Source organism: Mytilus galloprovincialis, chromosome 1, assembly GCF_965363235.1.
Source record: "Mytilus galloprovincialis chromosome 1, xbMytGall1.hap1.1, whole genome shotgun sequence".
In the NCBI taxonomy this organism is placed as follows: Eukaryota; Metazoa; Mollusca; class Bivalvia; order Mytilida; family Mytilidae; genus Mytilus; species Mytilus galloprovincialis.
This window is the reverse complement of record NC_134838.1, coordinates 14,155,934-14,169,039: the sequence shown is the minus strand read 5'-3', so window position 1 is coordinate 14,169,039 and position 13,106 is coordinate 14,155,934. Positions and strand designations below refer to the sequence as shown.

The window sequence follows — 13,106 nt, the reverse complement described above, 5'->3', positions numbered from 1 at the left end:
TTAAGAATTGAATGCTTCTTTTTGTAAATTTATTAGGGTGTAAAAGCGTTGACCGAAGTACATTTTGTATGAATCGCGGAAGCGCTTCATTCTAAAAATGTACGCACGGTCAACGCTTTTACAACCCCATTCAATACTTATAATGATATTTATTTATCTATGATCATGAAAACACGAATTTTATATATTTTATTATTTAATTCACTTGTGCACTTTATTGTTGGAACACGTGTTATCATGAGTGAAAAGTTGTTTTGAGCAATGCAGCTGCTTACGGAATAACACGTGATGTGCAGTTAGCCAATCAGAATAAAATATTATAATGAAACATACATCTAATGTAATTATCTAGCAATATAAATACAAATAAAGAAATAGAAAATTATGAAATGTACTAACCCATCTTTCAAAAAAATGTTTAGTACTATTATCTTGTGATAATGAAAAAATATGGTATGCCCAATAGTACCATTCATGTTGAAATAAAGAGCTGATAATCCAATATAATTACATTAGATGTATGTTTCATTATGATACTTTATTCTGATTGGCTAACTGCACATTACGTGTTATTCCGTAAGCAATTGCATTGCTCAATAAAACTTTTCATTCATGATAACACGTGGTCCCACAATAAAGTGCACAGGTGAATTAAATAAAACAATAATAAAATTCGTGTTTTCATGATCATTGTTAAAAAAATGTAATTATAAGTATTGAATGCTTCTTTTTGTAACTTCATAGGGTTGTAAAAGCGTTGATCGTGCGCACATTTTTAGTATGAAGCGCTTCCGCGCTTCATACAAAATGTACTTCGGTCAACGCTTTTACACCCCAATGAAGTTACAAAAAGAAGCATTCAATTCTTAAATAACAGCTACCTAATAAACCAAACATACTACGAAAGTAAAACTGACAGATGAAAGGAGATTAACCAGTGTAAGTAACAACAGTAACTGACAGCTTGCTTTCTGTTTATCTGTAAACAACTTTCACTTGATTATGTCTTTATACTATGGTTGTTAATATTTATAACTACATTGCTTGTCACTACGTCGTAAAATGCATTCATATTGAGTGCTTTGAAAATGAATTGCTCATAAAATATCAAGGAGTGTTTCATAAGAATTAGGAATTACAGGTCGACTCTAAGTCAGTATGATACATGTGTGTCCAGGTGGGGTTATATTATACCATTATAGTCTTGTATGAGATCGATACGAATTTTATCAACCTATAAAGCATATTGAGTGATGACGTAGTTGGAGGACGATATGCCTCTCTAGGTCGATATAACATCAAATTGACCTCAACAAATGCAAAGGCCACAGCAATACTGTTATATTGATCAACAACTATTGCATGCACAATGTAAAATTGGGTATGTCCTGTGCAATATTCTGTTTTTGACCTATGAAAAGCTAAACACAACAGTATTGACATGCAAACTGTGTAAATACGAATGTACATTTGATCAATTTTTTTAAAACATATTTTTTTTTATCAAAAATCCTTTAAGATATTTGATTAAAAATAAAATTTTATACGAAAGTGTGCTATTTAAATAAAACATAATATGTATTTAATCTGAACAAATTGCCACTACACTTTCAATATCAGCTACTAAATAAAAAAACACTTTATTTTAATTTGAATTCCTCGGTTGACTAAACATCTGAATATAGATAAAAAAAAAGTAACCGACAATGTTCCATAAAGGGAATAGCATATTAACATATCAGCAGTTCTAAGCGTACCCGAACTCTTCCTATTTGTAAATCTTTTTTTGTACTTTATTTGACATTTTAAACATTTTGATTCGAGCGTCACTGATGAGTCTTTTGTAGACGAAACACGCGTATGGCGTATATATAAAATTTTAATCCTGGTATCTATGATGAGTTTATTCTTTGAGGTTGCATTCTTCCATTTCATTTATGCAGGTGTCACACATTGGCGTATAGACCGGCGTGCACCAAACGTAAAGAGGAAATTGACAAAATCGGTATACGCTAGTTGCACGCCAGAGGAACGCTTTAGCAATCGTTAATACCGGCGTCACACATTGGCGTATATTTAAATTCGCGTTGCATAAGTTTGAAGTACGTCGAAATATAAAGCTTCAAGATCGTTCGACTTTAACTAAAACGTATGCGGGTGTGTTTGTAACAAACACCCTATAAAAGAACGTCCAAGATACGACCGGGACGCGTCTCAAATACGTTCTAGAAACTTTTTTCTTTCGTAGCGTGCTTTCTATCTACGTTAGACAAACGCTAGGCATACGCCAACATACGTTTCTTGAACGACCGATAAACGCTTAGGTACGCTTCTCATACGCCCAATACTCGCTTAAAGCTCGTTGTGCACACGTTACAGATATGATTGACAGGTTGAATGCATCCAAAATTACCAGCGTATTGGCAGCGTACATGCTTTTTTAACACGCCCGGCGTACGTCGGAGCTATACGCTGATGTGTGACGCTGGTATTAAAGATTGGTTCGTATTTTTCATTTGGTATGCTGATGTCAGTTACATTGATGGATTTTCATTTCCTTGGTATCCCCCCCGCCCCCCCCCCCCCCAAAAAAAAAACAACCCCCACTCCCTTGGAAACATGGCTAGTTGATGCTGATATATTTACTAACTTTTAATAATTGGACACGATGTCGATCAGTCAATTACTGAATATATACATATTGCCACGAAAACATTCCAAAGATGTATCTCCCTAACGAACGCAGTATTGGATCAGACATTGTATATACGTACATTATGTATACGTACGTTATATATTTCTTTTTATCAAAGGGATTTGGATGACCTTGGATTATTATAGATAACCACGTCCTCAATCAAAAGATGATTGAATACAAAGATGGACATTTTAGATAAATTGGATGCTGATTATATTTAGAAATTAATATAGATTCCCTATTGTATACAAGAACAAATTACAACTTTAGTAAGAAAAAAATGTCTTAGATGTGATTCGTTTCTATGTGTTTACGTCTTTCGTTTTTTTTTTCTATTCTAGACATACACTTAGATCGAGATTTTCTATTTCTGGAGATTAAAAAATACCACTAAACCTTTGTATAATATTTTTCAGATTATAAGTAGCATTTTTACATTTTAGGTGCTATAGGATTGTAAAGGCAATGAGAATCCCCGATATAACGTCCGGATATCATTTAATTCAATAATCTAGTCTAGAAATTGTCCAACTTGATCGGGAAAATCAAATTTTTCGATTGAAATAATTTGAAATGGAATCCGTTTGTATTACTTTACCTCTGTTTTTAACTGTCCCTTTATGAATGTAATTCGAAGTTGCAATATTAAATGTGTTCATTCCATTGATATAAACATAAAACGCAAGTTAAAAAGCAACGATTTCTCTTTGCTTTTATATTTAGCAAGCATATTGTATATTCGCGTGAGGGAATAATATCAGATTATTACATGGCATTTTTCATATCGCATGTATTATAAGCCCTAGGTTCAATATCAGCCCTAGAGCCGCATGGCTCGAAGGCTGATATTGACCGAGGGCTGATAATACATGCGATATGAAAAATGACATGTTATGATCTTTTTATCATATGCTTCAACAGTAGAGAAAAATAACAGATGCATATATTGATCCTTCTACGTGATTCCCGAAAATAAGTTGAAAGAGTAAAAAGTTCACGGACGTCGGACCCAAAATTTGATACATTCAATATGAATTAATTTAATTTAATGCTATTATCATACGGTAAAAATCATATGTTATTTAGTCTAAGTATATGATAATAGATGTTTTTAAATGGTTAATGTGTTTATATCGTTGTTTTAAACCCTATACTAGATAGGTTTATTGTGTTATTTGTTCTCGTCCTGGATATGCATGAAATAATCTCTAACCGGACGATAGGAAATAAATAACTTAATTGTCAATAGTTATCAAAGGTACCAGGATTATAATTTAGTACTCCAGACGCGCGTTTCGTCTACATAATACCCCAGTCCCACTAGGCCACGATCGCACTACGATCTGTGAAAAAAATGCAAATTTTGATGATCGTGGTACGATCGTGTAGGTCGTAGTAAGGTCGTATCACGGTCGTGGTGAGGTCTTCAAGATCGTGAAGAGCGTGGCCAACTTTGAACATGTTCAAAACAATCGTGGTGCGGTCGTGGCGAAATTAGGTCGTAGTAGAAGCGTAGTGAAAGCGCACTAAGATCGTAGTAAGATCGCAAAGGTCGCTGTACAATCGTAGCGAGAGCGTAGCGAAAGCGTGATTCTATTCGGAGATATTGCGCTACGACCTTACTACGACCATCACGTTCTCACCGCGACCCAACTACGCTTTCACTACGACTTTACCACGCTGTTCACGACCATAGTACGATTCTAACAAACCCTTGACGTCCTCATCACGCTATTCTCACGACCTTACTACGTTCACACTACGACCATCATTTTTATTGTCATTTTCCCATAAAATATATAAAAAAAAACTCCCTAGGTTTTGTTTGTCTGAATGTATATATCCATTTGCTCTAACGGCTCAACCATGCTTCTCGTTTTTTTATAGATAAGAACGTTGGTTTTTCCCGTTTAAATGGTTTAACATTAGTATTTTTTTGGGGACCCTTTATAGCGTGCTGTTCGGTGTGAGCCAAGGCTCCATATTGAAGGCCGTACCTTGGCCTATAATGGTTTACTTTTATAGATTTTTACGTTGATGGAGAGTTGTCTCATTGGCACTCATACCACATCTTCCTATTTATATTGACACATCTGTGTCATCTCTGCTATCGTTCACTAAAATATCGTCATTTGAGCTTTATGGACCAGCAATAGGTTGTAATTTAGGTTTGATTGGTCGTTCCGACATCTCTTGATGACAAGTATTATACTACTTATGTGTATAGTATCAGTTTAATTGAAGTCTGGAGCTGGCATGTCAGTTAACTGCTAGTAGTCTGTTGTTATTTATGTATTATTGTCATTTTGTTTATTTTCTTTAGTAACATCTTCTGACATCAGACTCGGACTTCTCTTGAACTGAATTTTAATGTGCGTTTTGTTATGCGTTTACTTTTCTTCATTGGCTAGAGGTATAGGGGGAGGGTTGAGATCTCACAAACATGTTTAACCCCACTATTTTTGCGCCTGTCCCAAGTCAGGAGCCTCTGGCCTTTGTTAGTCTTGTACTATTTTTAATTTTAGTTTCTTGTATACTATTTGGAGTTTAGTATGGCGTTCATATTTTGCTCCCTCTGCCTCTACATCAACCCCTACCACCACGCCCACGTCTTCTAGATTTTGGTGGCATGACTGTATTGTTTCCGAGAAATCTCCGTTTTAATCAAAAATAGAAGGAATGGAACTATATTGATATGATACACGATATTGACGGTATTGCTGAGAACGTAGTAAGATCGCGGTATGAACGTAGTATAATCGTGGTAAGAACGTGCTATAATTGCAGTAAGATCCTGTTGCAATCGGATAACTCGTGGTATGGTCGTAGTGAGAACGTGAAGAGCGTAGAAAGATCTTTTTAAGCGTAGTGAGGTCGCAGAATAAGCGCGGTGAGAACGTGGTTTAATCGTAGCGGGATCGTTGTAGAAGCGTAATTAGGACGTAGTAGCATCGTGAAAGCAACGAAAATTAACATTTTCAAGCCGCTCATACCGCGACCTCACCACGATCTAAATTTGTTTTAGATCGCGGTGAACGTGGTGAGATCGTGGTCTAGTGGGACTGGGGCTTATAAGACTCATCAGTGACGCTCTTATCAAAATATTAAAAAAGCCATACAAGTACAAAGTTGAAGAGCATTTGGGATTCAAAATTCCAAAAAGTTGTGCCAAATACGGCACCTGGGATAAGAAATCCTTAGATCGAAACAATTTATTTACTTCCATTCTAAAACTTTCTTTTATCTTAAAATTTAAAATTAGAAAATTTATTAAAAAGAAAACATGCAAAATGTGCATAGTCGGTGCCTTATAATCAGTGCCTAGTACAAGTACTAACACGAGAGTTAATTGGTGCACGCATCAAATTTCTGGGCCGGAAATATGGAGGTTTTTGGTGTGAAAAAAAAGGCAAAATATTAAATAAACAATCTTTATATTAAGTTGACTTTAATCCTCAAATGACAGAACTGGTTAAAGCCAATTAGTTTTGATAATGCTATAAGATATAGCTTAATTGTGCAGTTGATGAAATCAAATATCTTTTCAGTGCAGTTGATGAATTGGAATATCAACAAATACTTTTTCAAGACTTGTTTTTTTAACTCGTGACTATCAAAATTCAAAAGCATCTACTGACAAAATACTTTTATTTCTCATCTCAGATATGGACTTAAACGCAGCCTTTTACCTCATTTCCTCATCAATGAATTGTATGTCAAGATGACATATCTTTTGGGACCCTCGATTCTGACTTTTACAGACACATCTACTGACAAACTATTATTTCTCCACGAGTTGTATCTCTCATATGGACTCTAACGCAAACTTTAATCAGTCACTCATATGTGCAATATAGGTCAAGATTACCTTATTTTTATCAGGACCCCTTGGTTATTAAAGACGCATCTATGAACAAAATTTCATGAACTGTAACTTATACTTCCAGAGATAGATGGGGAGTCGTGGTGTAGTGGATAGCGTTTACGACTACTATAAGTTGTATAGTTCGCTACTGACCCCATACGGATCCATAGAGGGTTAGTAAAATCCATAGGGGGTGAGGCCGGAGGCCGAGTCCCCTATGCATTTTATTCACCCTCTATGGATCCGTAGGGGGTCAGTAGTTAACCGTATAACGAATTTATCGGACGCTAGACTTTTTCTGCGGCGTTTTGTTGAAAAATAAACAATGAAACACAACAACATTAATAGATGACGTCGCCATTAACGCGTCATGAACCCCATATGAAACTTACTAACCCCATACGGTCTCATAGGGGGTCACCACGTGGGGTTTAACCAATCACAACGTGATAATTCATATGTGGTCCGATAATAACACAAAGGTTTCTGGTGCGATCCTCGTTCCAGCTTTCCTTTGACGACACCATTTGCGAGTTTTGTCTTGAGAAACGATTATAGTCCGTCGGGAGGGGACGATAAATGGCTGACCCATGTTAAGAGAGAGCCATATATCTTGCATGTAAAAGATACCCTTGAAGATTTCGTAAGAGAGAAGGCTAATTCTGCTAAAAGGCGGTACTCGCATCCGCAAAGTGGAAAGGGATTAAGATAAGTTGCAATCACTTGTTTCCCACTATTATAAATGAATATGTTTAAACTAGACAGAAGGACTTTAACTTTATGATGGACAGATGAAACACTAAAATCCCTTCCCCAACTTCGTTTGACAAAAGATATAAAAATCTTCGACTAAACAAATATCAAAGTATTCCTCTCAGTAAAGGTTGAGAAATCCTAGACATAATGTTTTCATTTCTGTTCGCTTTTTGTGAAATTTAAAAGTATCAACAAACAGTCATAAAAAACAGGAATGAAGCTTTGTATATATTTAACCATGAATTCTGCTCAAACCAATGCGAAGTATAACTTGAGCTTACTACCATTTAGAGAAATATTGATCATTGTTGCATGCCTCATGGTGACTTGAAGATGAAGGACAACAATAAAAAGTTCTATATTTGGGTTTTAGCATCATCATGTATTAATATTTATATCGTCTCATGTACATTTACTCCATATCCCCTCCATATTTTCATTGGGTATATACGACAGACTAAAAAACTGCTTCATACTACAACTAAAAAAACAGAAAGCCTTAGACGGTATATAGAAAATTATTCTCTTCGTAACAACTGACAAATTCTTGACAATTTTTTTTTCCATTTCAATCAGTTTGGTTGCAGTAATATTTGAAAAGTATTAACAAACATCAATTGGATATTTGGAAGTTTGAAAATCACTTTCAGTTACTGAAACATGTTACCTATAAAAACTCCCGAGATATCTGTATTATGGTTGTTTTTCTAATGATGAAAACTGTTTATATTATAATCATAATGCATGTAGAATATAAAATGAGAAAATAACGCATACTATAAATCATGTTCTATGTTCCGACGACGAGTTGTTGTAAGAATATAATACCATGTTTACATTTCTAAAAATAACCTGGTTTTGGAAATCCCCAAATACGGGTCACGCATTCTGTGCATAATTATAAAACAATGAACTATCATTGTTATAAAATATTTGGCATCTTCTTCTCATATAAAAATTAATAAAAATTGTATTCATTTTAATTACCTTAAATCTTTAATTTTCATATACCGCAGACAATAATAATGTAGATCCGTAGAAACTCATGTAACAATCTCAAACCCATATTATATAATGGACCGGCTTAATGCCGGCCCATAATAACTGTACACTGGTAAATACTGATTGTATAAGACAGCATGATAAATATCTAAGAAGCTTTCCATAAACGTATATCTTTAGAAAGCAAATTCTTATAGCGCAACTTTTCCAGCTAAAACCTTAGTTCTAATATAATTTTTCATTTATAAACACACATTTTAAGAAAGATTTGTTATAAATCATGTCAGTACCGAATTACTGACTACTGAGCTGATAATAACCTCGGTGACTGATAGTCAAAATGTATTATTACATTGGTTGCAATGAATTACATTGATTTCCCAGTCAAATAAAAACCGATAATTTCACATGTGAAATAAACGTGGTTATTTCACTCTCTGACGTCATACAACAATAGGCGTTGTCAAGACGTCGATAACGTCGGATCAAAACATGCGTAGGAAAAACATATAGTTCCTCACATTTTCTACATTAATTTCATAAAAAAGAGCCAATTGCCAATGTAATAAAAAGAATAACTAATCAAAGAATTCAAATATCGAAAAATATTCAACTCGTGACCGAACAACACTGATAATTAACTCATGCGCTACGCGCATTCGTGAATTAATGTGTTGTTCGGTCACTCGTTGAATATTTTTCTCTATTTGAATTCTTCGATTAGTTATTCTATAATTTCAAACATTTTATCGAATTAATACTTTTAAAATTGTAATATTAAAGAAGCCCTCCTCCCGATTTTATCCACAGTATGTTTAAACTAAAACAATGCCAATCTGAAAAAAGATGCATGAGAGCATCGAAGAGCTCAGACAATTTTTCCAGATGACGCAAACTAAAATCAAATTTAACGATCAATGAAATATGACATTTAAAAATAAATGATCAATGGAATTTTAAATTATTTTAGTAAATTTACTGGCGATTTTGAAATAAGCAAATAAATGTAAAACAGAAACAGAGATTTTAATTGAACCTCTATACTTTAAATTGTCTACAATCTAAAAACCTACTACATCTATTGAATATTGTCTAATGGATTTGTCTACATATCTCTCTGTTGTGAAAACAAAATAATCAAACTAAAAGCTTCGCCTTTCATAAAAAATATTTCCTTTTAAAATCAGATTACAATAACTATTTGGAAAACACCCGCAACACATTAGTTTATACAACTTATTCGATGGTCATTACACTTGTACATTACAAACATATCGGATATTACCCAGAATGTATTAATTTTGATTAATCAGGTGTCCAAAACACCTTCAATTCATATTAGGTTATCAGATGTTCAGAGCAAATGTAATTTCCAAGTAAAAACAAAACGTTTCATAGCGTCTGAATTAAATGGAGATTCCATAATTCTACGGATCTTAATATTTTGTTAAACACCAAGGGCGAATATTTGAAAATCAAGCATGTACAATAACCGAAACAATTGATAAGCTTCATGTATATGACCAGCACTGTACACTAATATAATTTATTTTTTCTGCAACTAAGTCAACATTTACATATTTGTGTAATAAATACCACACTTAAAACAATATGTCAAAGAAAGGCAGGAACCATAGCCAACTATTTTTGTTAACGTCCAATGAAACAAATATTACCTACCTTACATATAGTATCCTCAATATCAACACTACACTCCAACGCTAATTCCTCTATTGTATTACCGCGCTGAAGCGTCCATCGCTCGCCCCTCAAACATGGGCGTCTACGTATAGACATCACACAACAAAGTTATAGCTCTGGAAACAAGCAAAGATCAAGCTTCATTACATTATCTCGTGTATGTCTGAACTATAGTATATAGATAAGAATCATAAAGTAATTAATAACGATAGATCCGTCTGGTTACAAATCTTCTAATGAAAGGATGACAAGAAAACATCCCTTACCGTCCTCTAAAGTATTAGTTTGTGATTGTCTCCTTTTATTATGTTGTCAATCGCTATATTATTGAAAGTTAAACGGAATTTTGTTGGAAAGCAACCAGATTTAGAATTGTCGCATTAGCATTATCATTTGATGTCCTTCGTAATATGTTGTTGTTACATATCACAAAACAGAATATTTGACACGGTAACTGCTCGTTTTGCGCAACAAAAAGCTTGTACTTATAACAGCAATGACTTTTATTGTATAATTATACTCTTCTCAGATCATTTATCCAATAAAGTGTCTTTGTAAACTATGTAATATGGAATTCTTTTAGAAATATGATCATCTGTTGAACAACATCTTTCTTTTGTAATCACGCACAAAGTTAATAACTAAACTTACAATCAACTTTTTAATGAACACAAATCGGAAATTACCAACAGGGGTCTAGAATTATTCCATTACAGTTTATTCTATAATGCTACCACACAGCAATAAGTTTAATTAATCTAAGAAGCAGTTACTGATATTAGCGTCGCGCATCCATTCTGTGCTTTAATCTGGTCCAATTTAACTGACATCAGCCGGTTGTTTCAAGAGACTCCGTTCTTCTTTCCCTTTCTGACAGAACAAATTAATTAAAAGAAGACGTTTTTGGTTCTGTTTTGCTTCAAACCTTTACCGACTTAATCAGATAGACAAAGAAGACCAGACAATAATATTATGTAAATTGTAAAATAATAGTACAACTTACCTAATCGCATTATCTTGTCTCAACTTCAGCTCTGAAATACGCCAAAACTGATACTGACATTTATAGAGACATGCAGGAAGATTTATGAAATTTCCAATTAAATAAGCACTAAAAACCTAGCCACATCAGGTGTACAACATAATTGCAATTTGAATATCTCTCTTCAATCTAAACAGCAAACGTGTTTTAAATAATTACAGGACTTTGTCAATATCAAAGAATTATGCATATAGTAACTAAAACTGCTTACCAATAGTTATAAGCGAATACGTCATATTGAGTGGGTCTTAAAAATAGTCTTGCTTTTAATAACTATGATTTAGATAGAAGTGACAGTTTCGTACTTTTAATAACTATGATTTAGATAGAAGTGACAGTTTCGTACTTGAAAACGTGCTATGAATGAAAGGACTAGTCAAATTATTCCTTTTGAAGCCACATTTGTTACTGGTATAAGACTATTTAGACATGACTATTTTAGATTGTTTACATTTATAAAATGAACAAAATTAATATAGGAAGACTCCGAGGAAGAAAACATAAGTGATACAGATACACGATTCCTCCTGCAGGATGTACTAGTATATAACAAATGGCATTTCACATCTAGCTATCATGGTACTTTGATTTACAAACCAACTAGTTTAGGACATGTTCTTTAAATCTATATTTTGGTTCAATAGACTTAATAAAAAAGATAATACAAATCGTATTTTAAACTGATACTGAAGAATACAATCATGTTTTAGTTTCAGATCAGACTTTTCAGGTGATTTTAAAGTCCAAGTGGTCCTTTAAGATTGTTAAAATGCATTGTGGTACATTTACTAGTCTGCTTTGTGTTTTTGAAAGTAATTTTTTAATTCCGGTTAATTTATAGTTCGAACCATGTGTTTTGTTTTATCTGCATTGACATCCTCAACAGATTGTTCTAGCCTTTTTTTTTTTTTTTTATAAAATCGTGACTGTGCTGTTTATAGTGTTGCTAACAGTTATCTTCTATATATAGTATGTAGCTTATAATAATATAAAGATATTTATCAAACATTACAAGGTAAAATACTTTATGCTTGGTTTCAGTAGCTGCAGAATTATTGATTGGTAAAACAATGTTTTTTTTGTTTTATTTGTTATACTTGCTTTATTTTCCGTGTTGTTCTTTTATGTTCCTTTGTGTTTCTTTAATAGTCAGAACCGAACGAGTATAAACAGGAGAGGAAGGTAGAACATATAAAAAAAACATTTGCTTAACACCATCACGCTATTCATGTACTTGTCAAAAGTCTGTAAATATAACTAGAAGATGTGGTATGATTGCAATTGAGGCAACTCTCTACATTAGACCAAATGAAAAACTGTAATAGGTCACCATACGGCCTTCAACAATACTGCATCGCATAGTCGGCCATACGCGGCCCCGAAATGACAAATGTAAAACAGTTCAAAAGAGAAAACTAACGGCCTAATTTATGTACCAAATAATGTAAAAAAAAATATGTACACACATCAAACGCTAACCCCACTGAAATACAGGTGCCTGACTTCTGACAGGCACATACAGAATGTGGAGGGATGAAATGACTGTTAGTAAATATCTGATTGTGTTGGTTTTAACAACGTTTTCAAGCTTTGTATAGTACATCATTGTGAAGACGCCATAGCTGTGTATAGTACATCATTGTGAAGACGCCATAGCTGTGTATAGTACAACATTGTGAAGACGCCATAGCTTTGTATAGGACAACATTGTGAAGACGCCATAGCTTTGTATAGTACATCATTGTAAAGACGCCATAGCTTTGTATAGTACAACACTGTGAAGACGCCATAGCTTTGTATAGTACAGCATTGTGAAGACGCCATAGCTTTGTATAGTACAACACTGTGAAGACGCCATAGCTTTGTATAGAACAACATTGTGAAGACGCCATAGCTTTGTATAGAACAACACTGTGAAGACGCCATAGCTTTGTATAGTACATCATTGTGAAGACGCCATAGCTTTGTATAGTACAGCATTGTGAAGACGCCATAGCTTTGTATAGTACAGCATTGTGAAGACGCCATAGCTTTGTATAGTA

General features: G+C 34.0%; 1 protein-coding gene across 1 annotated transcript in view; it reads right to left on the bottom strand.

Annotated features, from left to right (window-relative positions):
• The window catches only part of LOC143066283 (pleckstrin homology domain-containing family G member 7-like), a 97,032-nt gene extending 85,885 nt beyond the window's left edge, over nucleotides 1-11,147 (bottom strand). Inside the window, exons 1-2 of the mRNA XM_076239278.1 lie at nucleotides 11,026-11,147; nucleotides 10,002-10,138 (exon numbers count right to left, since the gene is read on the bottom strand). Of these exons, the coding sequence (XP_076095393.1) occupies nucleotides 10,002-10,118 (117 nt within the window). The 5' untranslated portion in view covers nucleotides 10,119-10,138; nucleotides 11,026-11,147. The remainder of the gene's footprint in view (nucleotides 1-10,001; nucleotides 10,139-11,025) is intronic.
• Between the last annotated feature and the right edge of the window lie 1,959 nt (nucleotides 11,148-13,106).